The 25,310-nt window shown below is 38.0% G+C and overlaps 1 protein-coding gene across 3 annotated transcripts in view; it reads left to right on the top strand.

Moving 5' to 3' along the window:
• Window positions 1-25,310, top strand: part of LOC124307324 (disheveled-associated activator of morphogenesis 1) — a 58,099-nt gene that overhangs the window by 12,639 nt on the left and 20,150 nt on the right. Inside the window, exon 1 of one of the 3 annotated variants that reach the window (XM_046768861.1) lies at window positions 18,699-19,564. The exons of the other annotated variants lie outside the window; for them this stretch is intronic. Within the exon in view, the coding sequence (XP_046624817.1) occupies window positions 19,526-19,564 (39 nt within the window). The 5' untranslated portion in view covers window positions 18,699-19,525. Of the gene's footprint in view, window positions 1-18,698; window positions 19,565-25,310 lie in introns of those variants that run through there. 3 annotated transcript variants of the gene reach the window in all.

A 25,310-nucleotide genomic window follows, 5' to 3' on the forward strand; every position in this document is an offset into this window, starting at 1 on the left:
CTCGCTATTATCCCGACGCCAATACTGCACTTTTCATCCACACCGACAATCTACATTTAAATCCGCAATCTCTGAGAATGCGAAACAATAGTACTTTATCAGATATTCGCGAACGCGTTCGCTGCGATTTGTATAATAACGGCGCGAGTTCACTTTCATCTCTGATATAGTTATAAGAAATGTTTTCTCTCGAGCAGTAACGCAATTCCAATTTCCAACTCAACGTAGCGTGCTGTACGTACGCATACTGTGGAAATCATACTATCTATAATTACTTCCTGGTCTCGTTATAATTCGAGCAACGAACGGATTTTCTAAATGTTCCAATCGCATCCTGCTCCCGAAGAAATTATCTCTCCCAAGCATGGCTGTGTCACAGAAGTCGTTTCCAATCCGGGGAAGCCGGGTCAAAATGGCACACTTGAGAACGGAAAATAATTTTTTTGAATTTGTATTCAATTTTTCAATTCATGCTTACTCGTACTTAAAGGAAATATTTCACTTTTTAAGCCACCGTAAAAAACGGTATTTGAAGCGCAGAAAATAAAGTTTTCGCTATCGGCTACCAATTTCGTGGTTATTATTTTCAATGACGCAACATGTCAATACGAACGTGATTGAGCAATTGTAATTATTGTGCAACAAAGATAGCTGACGATAATTAAAGTCTGCGGGTAGACGTTGGGTATGGCACGGATGTCGAATGCCTCTAAATATGCCGCGGGCGAAATTGTCCGTATAATAATGACCGGACACCGCATTTGAAACGCAAATTGGTGGCAGTGGACAAAACGTTCTTCGTCCTTGACCAGTCGCTGGGACGATGTCCTTTTTTTCTTTACAGCTTGCGGCGAGCCCGACAGCTAACGATAAGAAATTGCCGGTAACAAGACTTCGGATTCTTAACTCGGACCAATTTTGACCGGGCAACAGGGCTAGAAGTCAGGTTTTTACGGATTATTGTTGTACGAGGGGAGGAAAGCTGGGCATGTAACGAAAATACAATTTCAAAGATAAGTGAAGCCATGAATTCAGGTGTGAAATAAAAGCCGTAGTAAATAGTGAAAGTAAATTACAAAGATCCAAATGATTGGGCGAATTAGGTACCCGGAGACCTGAAATTATTGTGCTGCTAAAATTCTGCATCAAAAGTCAAGAGGTTGGCTGCTCGAAAATTGATGCTTTTCAATAATTTTATTACGATGTGATCACACGATTAGTATTTACCAAATTATCGTATATTCGAAAATCTCTTTAAGAATATAAAGTTAATAATTACGGATTCATATAACGGTTTCACTCTAGGATGCCTCATTTTATTTAAAAGACTATTGTCTATAAAGTTACTGCAAATAGTTTTCCCTTTTTTCACTAGTCAATTCGACATTGCAATTTGTTGATCACAATCGATATCGGTTCAATGTGAAATTAAATATCTAACGATACCAACATGACAAAGAAACATGTCTCTGTGAATTTGCATAAAAAACGATATCCTAGCATTTGTTTACAATTCCAGTATTTTTCACTTTTGTATTATTCAAGATATTTCCGAAGCTTGCAATTGCAACAATTTGCTAAATTCTCAATGCGCACAGCCAATAAAATTCATATCAAGTATTCATCTTTTGCCAACCAAACTCTTATTAATGCTATCCGTCAGATTAGTTAAACTTATGGAGAGGTTTATTCCCGGAGAAATTAGAATCCATTGTACAGCAGCGGCAGCGCGGACTATCAAATTATGCACGTCCATCACGATCCGTATATGTAGGCGGCTATCGCAGTCCGTGTCTGACGATGAAGTGCGTCTGCATTTAATTAGATAAAACGTTTGAGCGCGTGCTTCTTCAGCACTCCCGTAACTACCGAGCCGTGTAACTACTCTAATTATTACATTTTTTTAAGGGCTGTCGACTCAGCGTTCCTTACATTTCCGGCATATTATGACCATGTATATGTTTGGTCTAGACTCTAGACCTTGGGTCTACTGCGTTCGGTAGGTAGGAATTTTCCCTTTTTCTCTATCTCTCTGTTTTCACCTTCTTCTCTCCTTCTCTCTCTCCCAGTTCTGTCTTCTTTCAAAACAAAACTCTGGGCACGCTTCAGCTGTACACGGTATACAGGGTGTTTAAAACAAGTCGTAGTAACGTAGTCGTATTCAACGAATTTCGTTTCTTCTTTCCTTCATTTCTTTTTTCTAATCGTAAATCGCTGTGGAGGAATATTTAGGCACAAGTTTCTTCTCGATGAACATGGAATTTTTACATGATATTTGAATTTAGTCGAGAGTTATTTTTACTATGCTGGCTAAAACGTGATTATTACATTATATTTGATGTACAGTTACTATGGTGACTAATGTGTGATTATTTCATACACCGCTGAATTTTGTTTTTATACGATTGAACATTTAGATCCCAAGCACGTTTGGGAACAACTTTGTATTACCGAGAAAAGATCTTATATTATTTTGCGTACTACCAGTCACATTGCCACTCAATATCCCTCATTTTGTTACATACAGAAGATTGATTATGTTTAATACGCTGTCGACGAGTAAATAATTAAAATATTTTCATATATTCTTACTATATTTCAAGTAAATGCTGACGGGTGAGCAAGCTGAGTGACCGACTGCGCATGCGTAAAATAATTGATATCGATTGGTCGGCGAGATCGTAACGCGGTTACGTTTACGGCTGCAAGATAGGGGCGCCAACTTACTCTAATCGTGTAATAAAATGTCAAATTCTCCAGTGTCAAATACCGAATTGAAATCCTGTCGTTACGATGATTCGTAGCAGTCATCAGCCAGTTAATAATAAAAGTCTGCCAAGTCTATCCGAATGACCACGTTAAATATCTGAAACTTACTCAACCTAAAAAAATCCGCACTATCTACACAACCTTTATAATCGGCCTGATTGAAAACACATCGAAGCTCGCGCATGCGTAGTCAGCCGCTCGATGATTTTTTTCTAGCAGAGTGGAGCGCAATTCCCGGCCACCCCATATATATCGCGATGGAAAGATAAAAAAAAAAAAGAAACAAGAAAGATCCGAAAACGTAATAAAAATACGTCCGAGTCGAATGCGGCAGAATTATTATACACACGGCATCCGCGCCTGTGTGCACATATTTATACATCCGTATACCGAACTACTGCATCTTTCTCCCCCTCGTTTCCACCCCTCCTACCATCCTCTCTGCACACATCCCATGCATTTAGGCAGGCAATACGCGTACGATGGTTATAATATACGTGGACCAATACCACACGGAAGTAGCAGATACGTGCAAGTGGGTGTAAGCGTGTGCGGCGGTAGGTGGGGGGGTTGGACAGATGTTTGGTCCACGCGCTAGGGCTTAGTTCTCTATGGGGTGCCGGCCTACGAAGTGCGCTGCATCGAGCGGGAACCACCCTATGGCACATTCGGTCGTCTCTGATCCATAATCCCGCAGTGCACCTACGACCAGAGTCTACCGCGTGCAGTGATACATTTGAATTCGATCTGGAACTCCTTCTCGGACCATTCTGGCTGAAAAACGCGATAAACGCAAGAACGGGGGGGGGGGGAGGAAAAAAAGAAAAACTAACAACCGTAATAAACGTCAGCAAAATACCTCGGAATATAAAAGGTTGTTTTATAAAATTATATAAACATAGTTCATAAAAGTGCGAATTGATGAAACTTAATTTTATATTCACTGTTCGGAAGAACAACACTGCGAAGAATTCGAAACATTTTTGGAAATAGTGTTTGTACAGTTATAATTCTTTTAAAATATTATGTGTATTCTTATGGGGGAGGATTGAATTGGATTTACTCGCAATCGAATTCTCTGAAATTCTAAATTAATCAACGATTTTTTTTTCCCGACAATGTCCGCATTCATCTTTAATGAAGTTGTGGAACCTCCTTAATCAAGGGTTTCAGAGAAATTATCTTGGCGAATAATTTAGTGAAATAATGAATCTCGACATTTTCGTAGGATTTGAGGAAAAAATATTCCGAAAACAGACTGTGTTTTCATTGGTTTCTTTTTTTCCCTCATATTACCTATACCGACTTATCCATCTTTCTATAAATCATTTTATCTCTTGACGATCTTTCCGGGCGTTTGTGATGTCTCCGGTTTCGGACACGCGTCGTGATCGATACAAGATTGTTTTATAGGCGAATAAAATATGTATTCGATTAGAGATGTTACGGTAACCGTTTGACGTAACATAAACAGTCGTATTACATGGTACATATAATTAAACGGTATATTATGTATTCTCTGGTTTATGTTAGCTTTTGGCTTTTCGATTTCTTATTTTGTGTCTCTCAACGCTCTCGAAGACGCAGAAAGCCGGAAGACGATGTTCGTGCATTGAATAAATTTACGATACACGCGTTTTGTATGTGACCTATACATACGTAATATTGTATCTATAATACACACCTAAACACAAATCTACGCGCGATGAAATTATCCGACGATGACGATGTGTGGTAAAAACGAAAGTTGAGCCGTATTGTATAAAATTAAGGTAAAAAAAAAAAAAAAAGACATTACATTTTATATCGGAAGTAACAAGCTCGGTTCAGAGAGCTATTTATCTTCTTCTCTATACGACGTACACTCAAGACATCTCTTCGAAGCTCTTTCATTCCTCTATTTCATTATCTCGGTGATACATACTCTGTTCTTTTCATTGAATAAAATTTTTTCCTATGCGGTAAATGAAAAAGAAGATGCAAAAAATATTTGTACAGTAATTGTGCTACACGTGGAATGATCCTGCGGAATAAACTTCTGTCTTCGACTCTCCTTTGACATTCGAGGTCAGAAACTGATACCCTACTTTTGTATTATTCGTACACGTGGCTTTATTCTGTCAATTTTTTATTTCTCGTTTATATTATCTGCTCACTCGTTTCGGCAGCTTTTTTTTTTTATCTCTTTTCCGACAAAGTCGACTGTCCATGTTAGATAGTTACGTATCTATCTGTGCACATAGCACGTGTCTAAATATTCTCTCGTTGTTGCTATTTTCCATTGTTTTTAATCTGCAGCTTCAGTTTGATAAATATATTTATCAAATAGTCGTTGCTCAAACGGATGTACACGAGGTTCTCATTACATGCAGGCAAAAATAAAGTGGTGTCTGCTGAATAATTGTTTTTGGTTTTTTTATTTCTGTTGTACAAATATTCCTTATTTTTTTCTCATTAAAACGCACGTCGATATTAACCTGAATCTGACATTTTTTCGAAGAAGTTTGTCCAATAACTGTTACCGCAATTATACAAGCTGCAAAACTATAAGCTAATGTATTGCTTGAACATCTTTTTCTCCTCGGAAACTGCCGGAGCACGCAACTATACCGGTTTTATTAATTTCCGGTGATTCTCGTAAACGTTGGGTAATTTGTTGAGTTTCTTTTTTTTTTTTTTCTCTTCTCTTCGGTCTTTTTCGTCAACTATACACGCAGCATGGAGTATCACTTCACACCGCTGTTACATTGCATGTAACTAATAGTCCCATTTCATGACGTAAGACGAATATCAATCTACTCTTGTCGATTTAAATCTGTTTTATGCACAGAAAATTTTAATTCACAATCGTTGATTTCCAAGTCTTTCTAAATTTTTACCAAATGCGTTCGCAGTTATTTTTTATTTATTTTTTTAATATGTAGTTGCCGTAAATATCTGTGATTCGAATCGACTTTCAAGTTCAATAAACGACGTTTAGTTTTATAAACGATCGATTACCAATCGCAGCAGCTGGGCCAGAGAAATTGGTAGTCATCGTAACGATATTAGAGAATTTCTTCATCCGCTTTCGCTGACACTGTTAGGATTTTATGACAAAAGAATATCATGAAGCTCTGTACGTTCTGGGACGATTATTATATCTGTGCGCTTTTTATAGAGATTCCTTTCAAACTCTGAAATACTGACGGCGAGTATAACTCATTACCGCTACTAACGGACCTCCCCGTGTGGCATACCTTCGAATTCGCGTCGAATGAACATTAGATACAGCCGGCTGATGACCGATATTTAATTAAATAGACCGCAATATATCTCGATTTCGAAACGCGATTTCGTTTATTGTTTGTGAAATTGTAAGAGAAGAAAAAAGTGAAGCGCAATGAAGCGTTAACTTTTTACACGGTAATCACATAATTAAATTACCATAACCCTATAAATTGTTTGAAAAACGATCAAGAATACAGTTACAACGTACAAATATAATCGATCAAGAATATCTATTGTACCGTACTTACACAAATGTATTCTTATTCACTTTGAACATGACTGTAGTTGGGAAGTTATTTCCAAGCAACCTCTGAAAATCCCTATGGTGAACAAAATAAACTCAAAACCACAAAAATGGGATAAAAAAACACCACAGTTTAATCAGTTTGAACTTTCTCATCACAAGACGTTTCTCAAAATTTTCAAACCATAGTAGGAACGTATCGTTCCTGTTCGCTGTCATAGGCGCGAATACAATTTTTGCACCTTCCTTGAACTGTTTTTTTTCTCTCTTCGTAACCTTTAACTGATACTCTCCCTAAGCATTATTTTTTTGACTCAGTTGCTTTGAATTTGAAAGGTGGTAATCTTAAAAGTTGGAATGTCCAGAGGACTTGTCATATATCGTAACTGCCCATGCATAAATCTGAAATAGTTATAAAAGACTTTGTAAACATTTCATTAACCATGTCTCAATGTGTCTTGAACAGTTTCGATCAAATCAGGCTTGTTTCAACCAACATTTGAGCCAGCACTATTTATATTTGCTCCAAATCTTATCGTTTCACGACATATTCATACTTCTAGTATACCAGCAGACCTTCATTCCGACCCGGTAGATAATTTTACAGTGAAATTTGACTTGAGCTGTTTTCACGCGAATCAATTCCCAACAACACTACTCTCATTACTATAATTTAAATTAATTTTTTTCAAACTATTCAGTCAACATTTGCAAAAATTGTCATGTCCTTTCGGTCTCTTCAAAAATTCAGTTCGCTCTACGTAGATATTTTTGTTGCACGGCAACTCGTACAACAAGGTATCAGGCAGAATGGCAGCAATTGCTTTTTCCTTGGGATCACGAGAAGCCATTGACTTGACGTACCCACTGTCTCTCCACCTACTCGTTGGTGCTATTATTGATTCCGTCTGGACAGTAGCCCTAGGCAATGAACCCTGCGACGGGCTTGATTACACCCTCATCCTGCACAACACGACAGTTTCGATCCCCGAACTTTGGACTTTCTTTACGCCCGTTTACACGGCGTGATTCATGCATCCCTTTGTGAGTGGTGGACTGAATGGCCAAGAAAACTACGCTAGGTTTCGCCGAAGTCGAAAAGAACTGCCGTTAGGCGGCCATTTTTCTGACATCCAATTAATAGTGTAGCAGGGCACGGCGGATAAAGGTTGGACAATTTATTCATTGGGCACTTTTCATGGGTTTCTTAATCCCTCGGACCCCGATAGATTTTGCTTAAGCATTGGAACGTGGTTGACTCTCTTCGAGTTCCTGTCTGTTGCGGAAATTACACTGTATACCAGGCATTCCGTATCGACTCGTCATATCCTGAACAAACTTTGTTCTCTGGGATTAGCAAGATCGTAATAAGTAAACAGTGGTCGAGAAAAACATGCTTCGTTATCGGGCTCTGTATAATCTATTGAATTTTGAGCCTGAAGATAAGATAGGTTTCAGAAGTATCCACTTGAATTCTCATCGCAATGAAAATTTCCCGCCCCTGTTACAGGCACTCAGGTAGCTCGTCAGAATTTCTATCGTAAACACGAAAACAGGGATGTTGAGATCAGTTCTAAAACGTGAAACACTTCGGTCACGGGGATGCTAAACCGTCGGCGTGTCTTTGTTTGAAAATAAACATGACTTCAGTTATTAAAAGAACCTATCGGTCGTTTCAAAGATCGTTAAAACAGCAGGCTACTAAATTTTTTACAGTTTTTGTCATGCACCTTACATCCGCAAGCAAATGTATTCGGTTTCCTTTATTCAAATGACGTTTCAACGGAAAAGAAACGGTGCATTTGGTCGGGGGCGGTGCTTCGAATTAATTCGATGTACGACGAAGACCTTTCGAAGTCCTAAGCTGCTGGTTCTTACAGACCGTTACACCACACGACGCGTTTAAATTTCAGTACGCGTTTATCGCCCCTGTAGCGGTACATCTCGAAGCTCCTGCCGTAGCTGCATCAGGAACCAGATACCAGACGTTTCCTTATAGGACACGTGAAAACTACGATAGACGCAAGGCGCAAGGCCGAGAGACAAACAAACGGGAACAGGAGTCGGGGACCCCCGATGCTCCTCAAGGAATACCAATGCGCGTTACGAATTGTACAAACATCTATGACAACTGTAGGACACGGAACGTGAGCGGTGAACTGATAACTACCTTATGATCACGTTTCATGAACACCTTTGTCCCGAGCACCAACGCGTTTTTAGACCACCTTACGGTGAACACTTGCCTCTCTCTCCCTGCCTCCTTCTCTCTATCTCTCTATCTGTGACACATGCAGTATGTGCCGCGGCATCATCGTGCAACACCAAAAGGCCCGAGCGGCGGATCGATTAAGATGCAAACCTCATACCGGGTCAGTTCCATTTGTAATTTTCTCCAAAGTATATATTCTATAAATTGTGAGTGGGTCAGTGTGCCATCGGACTTTTATACACGGACTGGTGCACGGTCACGAGGAGTCTATTCTGTACGTTTTTTTTTTTTTTTTTCCTAATTTTCTGATTTATTTTATGTCCTTCTTTTTTCTCCTCCTTCTTTTGGGTAATTTTATTGCATTCCAAACGCTTATAACTACTCGAGCGGCGGCGTCACGGTTGGCCAACAACCATTTTATGCCCCAGTAGGCGCGTTAACGAGAACGTCTAAACCTACCTAACCACAACTGGCCACCGATCACTGACCGCGGACCACCGAGTCTGGATACCGAGTCTCGCGACTCCTAACATAACTGTTACAGTTCTTACCGAGTTTGGACACAAACCTATGCCAGATGCAAATACGAGATACCATACACTTGCACTTTCTCTCTTATGATCGGTCGTTGGGTTCTTCTGGTTTGCCAAAATCATCTTTTTTCTCTTTTACTTCTCTCTCGCTTTCTTCGCGATCGTTGAAGTTCTTCGTCGGTTTCTACGTCGCCCTTGCTTCGTTTTTCAACTTTCTTTATCACACATCCATCTCGCAAGCGTTGAAAATCTCCAAAACCATTTACCGCATCGCTTATCTTCTCGAATGCGCGGAAGTGAATCGACACTTTGAACAATCCTGCGGCTCTTCACGGTTGCTTCGGTCATTCATTCGGTGTTTGGATTTTACATTGGTGCATTCATGTGCGTCCGTGCTCCGAACACGTTTTCACGCCTGGCGACGTAGGGTCTAGTCATTGTTTAAGCTCTCGTGCAAGTTCGCTTCGGGAAGACACGGAAATTTCAAGAAATTCTACGTGTCGCGTCTGGAATTTATAACAACTTTAGCGAAAATTCTTTAAAGTGTTGGTCGATTTCAGATGCGATCTTCATCATTGATCTGTACTTCGGAGATTGAAACAAGATTTGAATCGTAGATCTGCAGACCTCGTAAAATAGACTATACGGTAGACGGAAGCCAACCATTTCCGGGGATTACGATTTGATCGAGTAATGCGTTGAATGGAATTTAATTTTTTTGGATAGTCAAAATTGATACGAGACAATCATTTTTATGCATTTCTTCACTATTTACTTGCGGCTTGAAAGAAAAACGTTTCTTTGGCGTTTGCTTCGAGTTTTTTGTTTTATCCAAACAACGATACCAACGTTTGAAGTTTTGAGCGTTAAAAAAAACCAATAGATAAACATCCAAAGTTTGAGAATAGAAGATACACAAATTGATTCAAGTCGTTATTACTATCTTTTGTAAAACAATTATGAACCAGTAAAAGATCAAGGTCTCTGATGTACTTTCTAGTTTGCAAAAAATTTGAAATTGATCTCAGCTAATACAACAGATAAAATTGAGATAAAATTTGTGTTAACAGAATTATTCCTAGAACGAATACTTTATTCGCAATAATTTTTCAAATATTATAAATAACTGAAATTAAAAGGTATCTATCCAAAAAATTTCTCTTTGTATACGTCAAGGTTTTTTTCATCTCAATAGTACGAAAGACTAACGATATTATAATCTTGAAACTCTGTGACAAAGAAAGATTTCGATTCATATTCGTAACGCAACTGATATCGGTAGTTGAGGATCAATAATATAGCTTGCCAAGAGCATCATGACAAAACTTAATGCCTGCCTGTTATCTTCTTATACGTCAAAGTGCAAAGTGACCGGTAATTTTGCACTAGATTTGCTCGTTGTTGATGAAAACCGATATCTCCGTTCCTTCGTGCCTCGCCTGATGCCTGATCGAGCATTCAGTTTATAGCCCTCTTGAGCCGACGAGTGGGTACTCGGAGTGGGAAAAGCACGACTATTATCGCTATAGGTCACGTCTGATAGCCGACATAAGGGTTCTGAATATAAATAGCAGCTTGGCCTGGTTATGAGAGTCAGGTATGCTTAAAAATAATTCATGAATGAGCCCACGCGATGCGTTGCCCTCCCACATAAAATAGGCAACCGTCTGCCATAGTCTCGGGCTATAGCGGTGTCGGCGAACCGGTGAACGTTGTACCATCCCATAGCGGCGGGACTCTAGCTCACGCGTAGTAGTCTAAAAGCTACGAGCTAGAGATAGAATATAACGGATCCGTAGCGAGTAGGTCGATGCGTCCAGCAGTTGACACCGATTGGGACATCGAGGAAAACGCATAAATTAACCTTTAAATGCACCTACCATCACGGGCGTTTCTACCGTGCACTTTGTGCTTCGAGTTTCCAACCGTGAAAATCGTTTTCCAACAATGTTAATGTCGCTTCTCTCGTAAGTACCTCTCCGACTCCAACTCCGTGTATGGGGTGCTCGCCGAGTCGTTTGAATTCATTGGGATGTATATTCTTCTTATCACTGCGTGAGACCATCGGTCAAAGTGAAGAGGATGACTCGCCTTCCTTTCAATCGCCGCGGATTGTAAATGGAAGATGATCAAAAGACGGAGAAACGAGTTCTCGATCCTTGAATGGACCGATCGTGCTTCTGTAATTGAGCATAACGGTTGCGTAGCTCGCTTTTCAAGAGCGACAATCGACGAATTTATAAGTGCTAATTGTTTATACATTCAATCGACAATCAAGGAACACAAATTTTCTCTCAAGACAGGAACGAATGGTGAACAAAGTGTGGAAACACAACGACCATTCTACATTATCCCCTTAACGCATTAGCTGAACAGGCACTTAACGGCTTACGATCCACTTTGGACAGCGTAGATTTGTGTCAACGACAACGCGCCAGTGCATATCGTCCGAACGTAAATGATCGCATACGTGTGGTATTCACACATTATCGATATGGGTAGATATAAATCCTTAGAAGCTGTGAGCGAATTGGAACGCGCGAGAAGGCATCAGAGGCAGGCTCGTAATTCTGTCTTACTTACTTACATTCTTGCTTACTGGTTTCCTCGATTCTCGATCAAACGTCTCGTGCACGGACACCGGGCAGCAGATCCACTCGACACGGTCATATCAATCCTCGTAAATTGGTACAAGCCCAACTTTTAATTGCGATCGTTTAACCATTCGTGACCAGAGTGTCCCGGCCTCTTTACCATCCCGATATGTCAGTTCAGTCAAGTATCGACAACTTCACTCATTGTCGGTGTATCGTTACGTCCCTCGACATTCAACGTCTCGTTTCATTTATCTCCTGCATGGCAATCCCATACACTACGCATAATATCCCATTTGTGCCACCAAATTCTTCAACTAATATCCGCCTCGAGGCTTCGCTGCCGATTTTAACTGTTATTCAATTTTTTATTTTTATTGCAGCCTTAATTCACCGGATAATCACTGAGAATTTGAGGCCCCATTTGTAGCTACCGTTCAGTTAAGGGGACGCTCTCCTCGCTCTGTACGGACAAAGAATTCAACACGTTTTCCCTCACTCTGTTCAGTGTCAGTTGCATACCCTTCCAGAAGTTGATTGACGAGACGATTTTGAGATTTTCTCCAAAGGTTATGTCCGTTTTTTGTTTGACTATGTCACGCGTCACCGTTGCGTGTCAAATCGGTTCATGATCGACCATTTTTCACACGCATCGTCGATCTTCGTGGACTTGACCTGAGAATTCAGACGGATATTTACGCGCTCCATTCCAATCCTCGGATCTCTTGTGGCCATCCCCATTAGCCGCAAGGTTCTAAACGAGTTGCAGTGTACTTATCGTCGTTATCAGGTGAACCATAACGCACTCTGTGCTACTTACCCACTGCGAACGGCGAGTGAGATTTTATGAAATGCCTTTTACCACGGTCCTCACGTGGGACACTGCAGTCGTATAAACTGCAGGATAATATAGAGACTGTGAAAATGTCACGGGAACATTTTCTCTGGAATCTCGATCTGCGAAAGGGAAAGAGATAAATTATGATACGAAAAAGAAAAAACGAGTCTGCTACGGTTGTTTTCTTGCTCTTGGACGTCCTACGAGTCACTTTTATTTGCGGCACAAGTCAGTTTGTACGCAGGTAGTGGCAGGGTTGGCTGTCAAACGCTTCCATGAATGTACTGAAATGTGAGACTTCGTTATGTTGGCAATGAAAATTTAAAAATGAAACCGATTTCTTTCTTTGTATCCAACGAACGAAAAACGCAAGCTATTAAGTACTTCCGATGGATAATGTAAGTGAAGATCAATATTTATTACACTTCTTTGTACTTCACGAGCTGCTATTTCGCACATGTTTATTTAGTTTAAGTATGAGTCCATCCTGGGATTCTGACAAAATTGGTAAATTTTCTAAAATTCTTGATCAAAACATTTCACGACAGTTGCAGGAAACCGTGACAAAGAATTTTCCAAAATTTTGTAAAATATCTATAATCTAATATCAAAAGTATCTATAAATTCTGATTTTTCACAAACATTTTTAAGGAAAAGTTTCTCTCAAGAAGTTTGACAGTGTTTTTAGTGATTTTTAATTCGCAGACGATGCAGGATTTTTCGTCAAAGCTTTCGGATCAATCCAAGATCTACCGAAAATTTGATAATTTAATAAAACGAAGGTATTCCTGGAGAAGATACAACATTTGAAATGTTTTATACGCGTATTAAAAATCAAAGAATTTCAAACGCGTCACCCTGCAACCCTGAGTACTGAAACCAAGCAGTTGCATTGGCAGCAGCAGCAGCAGCAGCAACCTTGCATCGGAATGCGTTTGCAGTCCGTAGTTCGTCCGAGTCGCCTCGGCGATTCTGGTTTTTCTGTAAAAAATGTTGAATTTATTTTATGCACCGGTATATAGACCATATGCATCGTTACACAGCGAATAGCCGGAGTCGCGTGTTTCCCGCATTGTTAACCTTGGCGATCCTTGATATACCTGAGGTGTAAAACTGCTTGAATTCAAATGTCTCCGGCTTTGTTAGCGATCGTTTGCATTTTAATTTCTTCCAACGAATCCGTCCTTCGTCCTCGAGGCTTGGCGCATGGTTGCAGTTAATCGCAGACGTCACATTCCGCGAAACGTCTACGCTTCTACGAATTTGGATGTGCAGAGCTTGGCCGGAAGTCGGCTTCGCTTATATGGAAATCAACGACGGTTTGCTCAAAGTTGTAATGTGCGATATTCGCTTGGTATTTGTCAAACTACACTGAGAAATATTTCATTTGTTACAGTGACTAGAAAAATTGAGTAAAACAGGTTTCGTTAAAAAAACTGTTTCAATATTGTTGGAATAACGAAAAACGAGCTATCGTCGATCCTTTTTTGGTAATTGCAACGCAAAATCAGTTTCTGAGGTTTACTGTACTTTTTTAGCTAAACAAGGCTTTGACGTCAATTTATTGTTGCACGAGCATTAAATTTTCGCAACAGTTACGAGAAAATACAGTAACGGTGATCATAATGAGAAAGAATAGTAACGGATACCAGAGTTTCCGGTAACAGCTAGAAAACTAATTTTAATTTTGTACCTCGAACTATATTTTTCGATTTTGTGGTAAAAAATGAAAATAGTCAAGGACTGAGCGGTAACCGGAACTAAAAATTTCTCTCAGTCTAAATATTGGTACAGTCATAAACTATTGCCTATTTTTAAATCGATGAATTGGAGAGGAACAAAATTCACTTATGAACGAAACGAACAAAAAAAATTCTATGGTTGCACGTCAATCGTTAAGAAACCACGGGTCGAAAAATAACTCGATCTCGCGATTTCTTTTTTCGATAGCTATGATTTTCTTATGTTAAAGTAGACCACTCGTGAAGAACAGAAAATAAATGTCTAAACGTTTATTTTTATTTTGTTACATTTTTTTAATCGGTTTTCTCGAAACACGGTTGTTCAAAATGGTCTACGCTCTCAAAGGAAGAGTCTTCAAGCCATCCGTCTCAAATTTGGACACAACATTCTTCATATCATTCTTTGTCTTGCTTCGGACGCTCTTTTTAGTAAACTTCATATTTTTTTTAACGAAATGCTGTCGAAAAAATAGGTTAAATTCGATACTTTTTGTTCGCGACGCCGCCACTTTGTAAATTTTCATTAAAAAAAAAAAAAAAAAGAAAAAAAACCGTCCATAGCAAGATAGCGGCTGTCATACTGATTAATAATATTTTTTACAAATCTTGTGTTAGATAATATTTACGGCTACAATCATGTACGTCGTGTGGACTCCTTTCTTCGAAGTCATTTTCAACCTTACAAAATAAATCTAATAAAAATAAAGATAAACGTTTAGAAATTTGTCTTCTGTTCTCCACGAGTGCTTTTATTTGACACAAAAAAACCAGACCGCTCATTTTCTAACTTGTAAAAATGAAAATGTTAGATTGTATTATCCACAGAACACAGTATTCGAGTCTCTACTGATGCAACTAGCGCCCAGCGTCATATTTAATTTTTACATCAAGACTGAATTTTACGTATGAAATACCTTTCAGAAACATCACAAATCGTAAGAAAACCAAAATATTGTGTTTTAGTCAATTTTAGTTTGTTCTCACATGTTTTATGTCGCAAAATTTTGAACCGACCTTCCGCACACTCTGAAAAAATCCTCGAATCAGCACAGTTTCGTCGATCAGTGCTTCAGTACGCAAAAAAAAAGAATCAATTTTCGATTCGTTTGGCTTGAGCAACGATTTTCACACACCGCTGGGCGAGTTCCTCTTCGCCTCGTCGTCTCTAAGGCAGGCAGGCTTGGCATGGCAAAAATTCGTCCTACCTTTCGCGTTGACCTACTGTCTCAGAGGTCACCGGAAGTATTTCCTCAGCGACACCAAAGCCGATAAATTGATCGTGTAGAGAAAAGAAAATCGGCTGAGAGGAGAAGGACAGACGCAGAACCGGAAACAGACCGAGTAGATGATTGCTCAACGGAAATGGCCGGAACATACGTGTACGCAGGAATAATTACGCAGACTCGTGTTGAACAGGTGCGCAATCAAAGCCGCGGTGAACTCTGAACTGCACTCAAAGCAGTTTCTCTTAACGGAAACGAATCGGGATATGATTGAAGTTTTGTGAGAGTAATGAGTGAAACAGCACCGAGATTCAGCGAGACGACCAGGCAACTCGTCGATGGATCGATTAGCGTAAAAGATATGACATTCCAAAAAAAAAACTTGGCTTTTATTTGTGAACGTGTAAAAGTTATGCGCGTTTCGACGCGTGCTTTCGATGAGATTAGCTTAGGATTAATCGTAAGACCGCTCTGAAGTGCTCAAGAGAATTTTGGACCGCCTATCGTTTCGATCCGTTCAGTTTTGTGCGCAATAAATTGCGGGTTACAGTTTCGTTTTTTTTTTTTTTTTTAGTTCGAAAAGAAGAAAATACAAATTAGATATCTGTCTCGTAATTATGGTGCAGTAAAATAATAAAGTAAAAGTGTACTTTTACGGTTTATGTTCCTAGTACAAAATTTCAAGGTAATTTTTGTTTTATTTCGCTTCAATTATTCAAGTTTAATCAGGCACTTTTTATCTGCAATTTATTGACACCGCAGTTACAAATTACAAATTATACGTGTTACTTGTAATTAACTATTTACAATTTTGCCCACAACCGGTTCCGTTCGTCCGACTTCGGCATCTGGTTATGATCGGATTTCGACATTTTACCAATGCCATCTGATTTATTTCTAGATTTATGCAATATTCATGCATATTATTCTCATACCTCGTAAAAAAAAAAAAATAAACGTATTTTCAACTAGCTAACTGCATTCTCAGTTTCTTCTTCGTTGCGAGCATTCAGAAACAACAAAATGAAGTTTCATGCGCAAATCGCAAAGAAATTTACGACCAAGCATTGCAATCATTCTAGATCATTGTTTCAATTTCGAATGAATTTGGTTTGTTGTAATGTATACCTATGTAACCATTTATATGTCTAATTGCATATTCTATCTCAAACACGTATCTCTTGGATAATTATTTTTATGCCATATTTTCATTCGAAGGTCGCGTGCAATTCTTATATTTAACTTGATCGTACCTTACAGATACTGAATGATCTCGGAAATTTCCTTACGGAAAAAAAACCCTCAACTTGGCAGTGAATTCGTACCTTCAACTTTTTTTTTTAGGAATTCAGCATTATCTATAAGTTGGGGGTACGAATTTACTCCTAAATTGAGGGTTTTTTCCACAGAGGTTGCTAATTCAACAAGTTCCTGGCTAATATTTTAGAACCTTTCGCCGAGTTTATGATGCCAAACTCATAATCTTGTCTGTCAATCTCAATACGTTCTGACCGATGAAAAAATAATCCGAATAAGACATTAGATATTCTCAATTGATTCGAATTTCAACATCGAGTCGATAAACTTCTAAAGATTCTCAGAGGATTTTCAGATTGAGATTTCAGAAAAATTCTCTCCGTGTGATGAAATTTATTCGAAATCCTTCTGACATAATCTAACCAGCCACTCTGCAAAGCTTCGGAAACTTTTTCTGTCGAAATTCGAGTGACCAGCAAAAAGTGTTCAGAAAAGTTCAATAGAGTGTGCAATGAATTTATCAACACACTGGTAGAATCATGTTTACTTAGTCCGAGGTTTTCTCAAATATTTCTCAAATTCCCTGTAAATTCTCTGAGAATCATCGAAAGTTTTCTAATTTTCTTAGGATTTAAGTTCGTTACGTTTCAAGGTAGATAAAAAACATACGTGAAATGACAACTGTTATGTCATACATTTGACCGGATTTGAATAATACGTAACGCTTTCATTATTTATGCAGATATTTACGTTCAATATAGATTTAGTTTCCTTACCTATTTGATTTCTTTTTTTTCTGCTTTTTCATCAATGTATAATTTTCTCGTACGGAAGATGTATCAAAATATTTCCTACTATAAATCGTTACATAAAATTGTTTTTGCCCAGTCCCGCCAATGAAAATCGTAAAAAGATCGTACGCATATGAAAATAAAAACTGTGAACCGATTCGGTGTTCATAATTAAGTGAATTTGATTGTTTATAACAATGGTACAAATAAAGATAACCGGCTCATATTTTCAGGGGTATTTACTAGCATATTTGTGAATAATTATAATGTATGGCATAGTTACTAAGTCAATAATATGTTCGGTCCAACGTTATTAGTCCAAGGAAGTAAAATTGGATTTCACCACGATTGCAACCAAACGGGTAATCCAATGCGGAGTCGCTTTGTCTGCATCTCTTTGTTGGATTCCTCTCTATCAATCCCTCCTGAACAATTGAAAATAAAATGAAAATTACAAAAATGGTTATCAGGAAACGCAAAATTAACATTCTTACACTACATTATAAATTCTAGAGATTACATTTCAGGGGGAGATCGACGAAGAAGGATCCAACAAAGAGATCCAGGCAAAGAGACTCCGGATTGGATCACCCGTTCGTTTGGAATCCTGGTACAAACCCAATTTCACCTCGTTGGACTAATGACGTTTCGACCGTCCACATTATTGAGAACCATGACATACGTCATAATTAATCGCAAATATGCCAATAAACGTCACTGAAAGCTTGAGCCGATTACATTCACTCGTACCATTGTTACAAACAATCAAAGTGACGCAAAGTTTAAAAATATCCAACTACTACCGCCCCCTTAAGCACCCCAAAATTAGTTCGTAAACATCGTACATGGCGAGTCTATCAAAACGTTCGTTCCTCGGTCGAATGTACAAAATCGATGATCGATCTAACCGCGACGGGAACAGTTGAGGATAATTTGTCTCGCCGGCAGCTGCAGGGTTTCGATCTGCATCCTGATTAGGCCCCTCACGATCACCTCCGACCAACGAAGATTGCATTAGCACGCTCGGATTCGATTCTTCCGTTTTCCTCACGGGCGTCCCCTTTCCTCTTCCTCCTCCTCCTCCTCTTCTCTTCTCTCTCTCTCTCTCTCTCCTCTCATCTCCTTTCCTCTCATCTCCCCTGCCCCTTGACCGGTCCCCGTTTCACCTCCCCGGATTGTGGTGCCGCGGTCTGTTTTCACCTGCCAGTCGAATCCTCAGCGGCAGACTAAGCGGGTCCCTCAGAGTGCGCGGACGTTTCCGACTGCTCGAGGAATTTCCTCTGGATTTTCGGCCGCGAAGCAAGCAAAGAACAAAGACAAAAATAAAAAACTTATACACCCACTGTCGTATACGGAATCTGAAAAAACAAAAAAAAAAAAAACAAACAAACAAACAAGCAATAAAACGAAACATCGGAAACTAAGAAATACCGTTCCGGGTGTAAAATGAGACGATTAAAAAACACCCTCGCTTGCTTATCGAGTGATCGAAATCGGATCGATATTCTTCGGATCGATTGATACTCGTTTTATTCAGTGCCGCAGCTCTCAACTCAGTGCTCTATAATTTTTCGGGATTAAATTTCGGAAATCGTCAACCTCGGTGCGCAATGAGATTGCAGGAACTTCCGGCGAACGGCAATCCCGGAACTTCTTCGCACCCTTTGTTCTGAAATTTTACTAAAATTCATACAGGCGGTTTAAAATGAGCGGTGAAATTTGCCGCCAAATTTTTCCCGCCTATTTTTAAACTCAATTAAGCTTCGATTGAACGGGAAAAATATTTTTTCATTACCGATGGCTTATTTGACAATATCGACTCGAAGAGCCGCGTGTGTTTTTCGGTACAACTGTTTGTTCAGACTTTAATTTATTATATCGCCCGTTTATAATTAACAGTGAAAACACCTGTGTTTACACACCTTATCAGCTGTGCGACACGATTTATTGACATTTTTTTAAACTGTACTCTTATTTTTTCTTTTTTTTTTCTGTCTTCTCACTTGGTTACAAGTTGTTCGTTCGCTAGCCAAGAACCTCGATATATTCATCATGGATACCGTGATCGAAAAGATGGGGAAGTTGAATCTGGTAAATTTTTTACACGAATTTAATAATATTATTATATACTTTTCGTACCGTATCACATTCATTCGTCGTTACTTATAATAACCGATGGCTCAGAAGTTTTTCAAGCAAGTTGCCAAATCTGTATGAAAGTTTCTTTCAAAATATACAATTGAATTATAAATTCGTTGCACAAATATTCACTACACACTTCGGTTCATAATGTCAGATTATCGAAAACCACGTGTTCATATTTTAGTACAACAATATGGTCAGGTGAATCTGACATAAATTAAATTAGAGCATCAGGTACTGAATTTTGAATCAATTTCAATTTGTGTCCCCGAATCGTCAAAGAATGATTTTATTTACACACTAATTTTACAATTGGAGCAAAAAAATGTCATGCATTTTTTTTCACAATCATTGCAGTTATTCGTCACATCGTTTTTTAATATTTAAAAACTTTTGAATCCTAACAAAATCGCTTCCGAGTGCTTTCAAATTCACCGATTACGTAGCTATAGGGTAAAAATTTATCGTTCTTCGATCAACAGACCGCGGGCACTTTCAAACTTTCAAAACATTGCGATTATACAGGTCCTACAGAGTCAATTTGCAGGAACGTGCCGGTTCGAGCAAGGATATTTTATCGTCCCTCTTTATAGCGCAACTCTTTCTTCCTTTCCTTTTTTTTTTTCCTTACAAACACGAAGCCAGGTGGGTGTACACAGCACAAATACAGTCAAGTGGATACAGTCGCCGTTTGGTTGAAAACATTTGAGAATATACATTAATTGCCTCTGTTCGTTTCAAGGCTGACGGTAGAATAAGGCGGCGTATTCGTATAGGGTTAATAATTTTACAAGTTTTTTTTTTTTTTTTTTTGCTTCGTAATTTTTTTCCTCTCACTGAACGAAGCTATATGCACGTACCGATATTCATTTGCAATATTTGTTATACACTCGATGTTTGGTTTGAAGGTATTTCCTCCATTTTTTCAATAGCTGCAGGTTATAGACGACTGGATATTTGAATTTACTTTATTTCCGTGTACGATCTTGAAATTTGAGGCCAAGTTTGACGGATCTGTTAAAAATAACGTCTTGTAGTAGTATTCTAAAGATAACTTGTACAGTACTTCGTTCACTTGGTCTATATTTGGAAAAAGCAGAGAAGAATAATACAAACGTATCTTTCTTTCCGATATCGTTTTACACGTTTTACTCGACGTAGCTGCAATTTACGAATCTATCAAGGTATTCAATTCTCAGTTAAGTATCTGTTTAAACGAAAAAAAGAAAAAAAATTCATCCTTTCAAGTAAGCTTACATTCTGATCTAACAAAAATTTGACTATTACAATAATTATACATCACAGATTATCAATACAACTCCTTTTTCTCTCGCGACACCTTTTCCAGGTTAGCCGTTATAAGTCTGACAAGTCCAATAAAAACGCGATTGAGTTTGCAATTAAATTTGCATCAGGTGAACTGATTCATGATCCGTGTGATTTTGAGGATCGGTCGTTGAGGAAATTCGCTTGATTTTAAATCGTGCAGGGAGTTGCACCGGAAAGAGTCAACGAGATTTTGTCGAATACAGTTTTATGTACAAGGAACGGGTCTTTTCACGGATCTACGACACGTACTGAGGAAAAATTTCATTTCTCACGGTTGGGAGCAGCTTTTCTGTTGGTCAAATGACCATCGTTGCAATAACGGATTAAATATTTTTGAAATTACGAGCGAATGTTGTACAAGTAAATATTTATTGTGAATATTTTCTAGTTATTACAATATTAAATTTTGTACGTTAATTTACTAGATTTTCGCAGTTGAATATGGCTTCAAGATTAATTTATGCTTACGCCAAGTTCAAATTATCACAATGGCTAAAAGGAAATATATTACCAATGGCCATAATCACGAAGCATAGTAATTAAAAAAAAGATACAGATTTAGTTACGTTTCAATTAGTTTTTAATGAAATAAGCTAGCAAGTCGAATGAATTTTGCAGACTTTACAGTCGAGAGTAATTAATTAAAACCCGAATGCAACAAATGGAATAAATAAAGGCGTTAAGTTGTGGAAAAGAAAAAAATTGTACTGAAACTTGTCTGGCAAAAAAAAAAAAAAAATGAGACGTTGGTTGTTTTTCTAGATCAGCAGTTACAAATCTGATAAGTGCAACAACAACGTGATAAAGTTTGCAATAAAATTTGCATTAAATGAACCGATTCATCCGTGTGAGTTTGCGATTTCTGTAACGACGCGATGAGTGAAACACCCGGCAACAAGTTCAACATATGCGACAGAACGTTGGGAGAGAAAAAAGGCGTAGAAAAAAAAAAGGAGCAAATTGGCGAGAACAGATCGCTTGCGAGTTAACGCTCTCACCAAAGATATTTAAAAAGTGAAACTCCGGCATTAGAGCCCATTGTGGTACGGCTACGTTTAGGCAACGTGTTTGATTATTTCCATTCCCCATTTTGTGCGCTTCGGCTTTAGCTTTGTACATTAAGCGTGGGTAGGCGGTGTGCGTAATTGCTAATTAGGCGTAATTTATACAACCGTGTGAGTCAGTTCGGTTCATCTCAACGACTGAGGGAACGTCGATCGTCTAACCGTTCCACGGCTAATTGACAATTAGTTAATTACCCGAGGCGTCTCGGAAAAATTACTCGTCTTCGAACGTTCGAAATCAGGGTAGCCACACTCCCGGAAAATCTGGAATACCTGGAATGGTCAGGGGTGTTTATGGAATTCGTGGAAAAAACTCAGGTTTCAAACTGAAAAACTCTTATACCGTTTTAAATATTACAGATTCAGTGAAATAAATACTCAGAATGTACCTGATTTATTTTTGAATGAAAACACCGATGCAATTGAAGTATAGACTTCAAAGTAAGGAAACTATAATTCAGAACGATTGACTGACGTTTTTAATTTTTAATTTTCTGCACGATAATCACTAATTTGAACTTGAGAAACTTGGAAAAATCACAGAATTTTGCAATTCGATATTAATGACGATCCTGTTGGAGCTGAAACTCTCAACTTCTGCTGTACAAAAATTCAGTCCCGCGTTTTTGAACAAATGAGAAAAAATAAAACGACGTGAAATTCTAATTTATCAAAAGTATGATAAAATACTATACAGTTAATCATTTCTGGAGCACTCTGATTGAATACGAATATCTGTGTAACGAAAGTCATAATTTCTTCTTACATAGTCGAGATAAACATGATAATGCAGATTACGAAGATATTGAATGATGTGAGATTTTAAGACAAATTATTATCGACCGGTTCAGAAATATATTCGATTTTTAAGACAATGTTTAAATCATATTCGATGTCGTGATAGTTGGTTTTAACTCGCATCAATCCGACTATCGAATAGTTTTCACACGGGTTTACATCCAGTAAAAATAGTTTTTCGATTCACAGAAAAGAAGTCTCAAATTCTTCTCCGATACTTTCACAAAAGCTTGGAATTTTCTTGTGAATTCGATTTTTTTTTCAACAACCTGCGGACGCGACGAAAAGAAGCAGAGTTTTCACGAGAAGAAAATGATATTAAGAACGATAATTACGCGAAATTACGACGCCGCGAGCGCGTGCAGAGAAAGCGCGCGCGCACGATCGTTTTGCTCTTCTTATAAGCGCAGTTATATACACTGCGATTCGTATCTATTCGCTTGCGTTTTTCCCCGGGATTTTTGTTCCCTTTTATTACGTTCCGTTCTTAATTGAAAAGTCTTTCTGGAACGTTCCGATCCCAGCTGCAATAAAAAATTTTGAATGTTTTTGTCCTGGTGATGACGGAACGAAAGAAAGTCACGGTTTACCGTTCAAAAGTTGTCCGAAAAAATCTTCATTAACAGTATCGTAAACTGTCATATTTTTTTGTTGACTCCTGCATGTGGATATTGGAATTGTTTACAGATTACAATCGACAATCGATGTAAACTTAATCGGAATTTGTAATTTTTTGAATCTATAATAATTACTCTCGTTCTTAATTATCACTTTTTTGCTTGCGGTATTAGTCGGGTGGGGTTGAAATTCCGAATCTTAAAAGTTCCGAAAGCGCCAAATTCCGAATTTTTTCTGGTAAAACTTAAAGTGAAGAAATCAAACTATGACAAAACATCGAATGTTGAAAGTTGCCCCGAAAGGGCATAACTCCGAGAAGTCGAAAGTTCCGAAGTGCAAAGGTGAGAAAATTTAAAAATTTGAAACTTCGAAGTTTTGAATGACCGAAACTTTTCAGTTCTGTGAATTTTTGACTTAGCGAAATTTGGTCACTTTGATCTTTTTTTTTTTTTGTTTTGGATTCTGGTCATTCTGATTTTCCGTTTTTCTAATTTTTTACACCCACTCGTTGACTATACTACGCTGTGTGAGTATATTTTAATATTCGGAATTTTACTCTATCGAAACTTTTTTGTTTCGTAAAAGTTTTATTCCTTTACTTCAAGTATCGCCACCAAATAATTCGGAATTAATAGCTTTCGGAACTTTTCAAATTTGGAACTGCAACCCCGCCTCTTAATATATAGTATAGTTGCAAAAATCTCGAAAGTTAATCGAATTTACTGTTACGTGGCAGAATTTTGTAGTGCAATGGTTTGGTTTCTCAGGAGTACCTAAGACAGATCGGTCTTCATTAAAAAAAAACCTTTTTTTGAAGTGCTCATTGAAAGGGAAGAAAAGAATTTTTTTTCTACGAAGAGACTCAAGTATAATGCCATTCAAGAGGAAATAATAATGTCCCGTTCTCGTTCGCTCCACTCTGACAGTCGGCACTAAAAGTAATAAGACTTACTTTTTCGTCGGTGAAAAAAGGAAGAAAAATTCACCTTCATTCTCCGAGAGAAATAAAGTGGTGAACCTAAGAGTTTGAATTTGTTGCTGAACACTCACAATTCTGAAATACTGATTCAATTTGTTTTAATTTGTGTTCTTCAAACAAAGTGTGTTGCGTATGATGCAAAAAAAAAATACAAAGCAACGAGTATCAATCCGCAAGAGTAAATAATTCGGTGTACTTATAAAAATGACAAATTAAAATATTGTGATTTCATGCACAGCTAACAAAAATTTGTCCAGTATAAAAAAAGTGAGCTGAAGTTTTGAAATAATTACTTTGTTGTCAAATTCCGCTATTTGCATGATCCTAGATAAATGTTACTAGATTGGATGTTACATTAAGTATTCTACGTGAATATTCAAAGAAAACTTATTTGATATTTACTTGAAATTTACGTGATTTGTCTACAATGTATGCAATGTATTTAGGTTGAGTAAAATTCATTTGAATATAACAAACTCGAATAACATCATTCAATTTTATTGAATGTCCAATTGACCGGTCAAAAACTCATTCCAACTGATTATCAAATACACGAATAGCTTGGACATTTTTTCACATAATAGTCATTTAGTTTGTCAGAAAAAAATATTTACCTCAATTCAATGCAATTACAGTAACTCGAATCAACTTATTAGATTCAGATCAACCTGATTGGAGCCAAACGAATCTTATTTTGAGCCTAATTAATTCATAACGTGCAGCTTACATATTAAACTAATCAATTGAATGGAATTCGTTGTTCTGACTCGTTGTAGTTTTTACTATTATGTTTTTTTTTTCATTGTCGATGGATGACGTTATTAACAAACAAACAAATTACATAAAAATATTCAAAAGTCAATGACTACGTTTCATAAATCGCTGCCATGCTTTAGAATGAGATTGC

This window comes from Neodiprion virginianus, chromosome 6 (genome assembly GCF_021901495.1).
Source record: "Neodiprion virginianus isolate iyNeoVirg1 chromosome 6, iyNeoVirg1.1, whole genome shotgun sequence".
Lineage (NCBI taxonomy): Eukaryota > Metazoa > Arthropoda > Insecta > Hymenoptera > Diprionidae > Neodiprion > Neodiprion virginianus.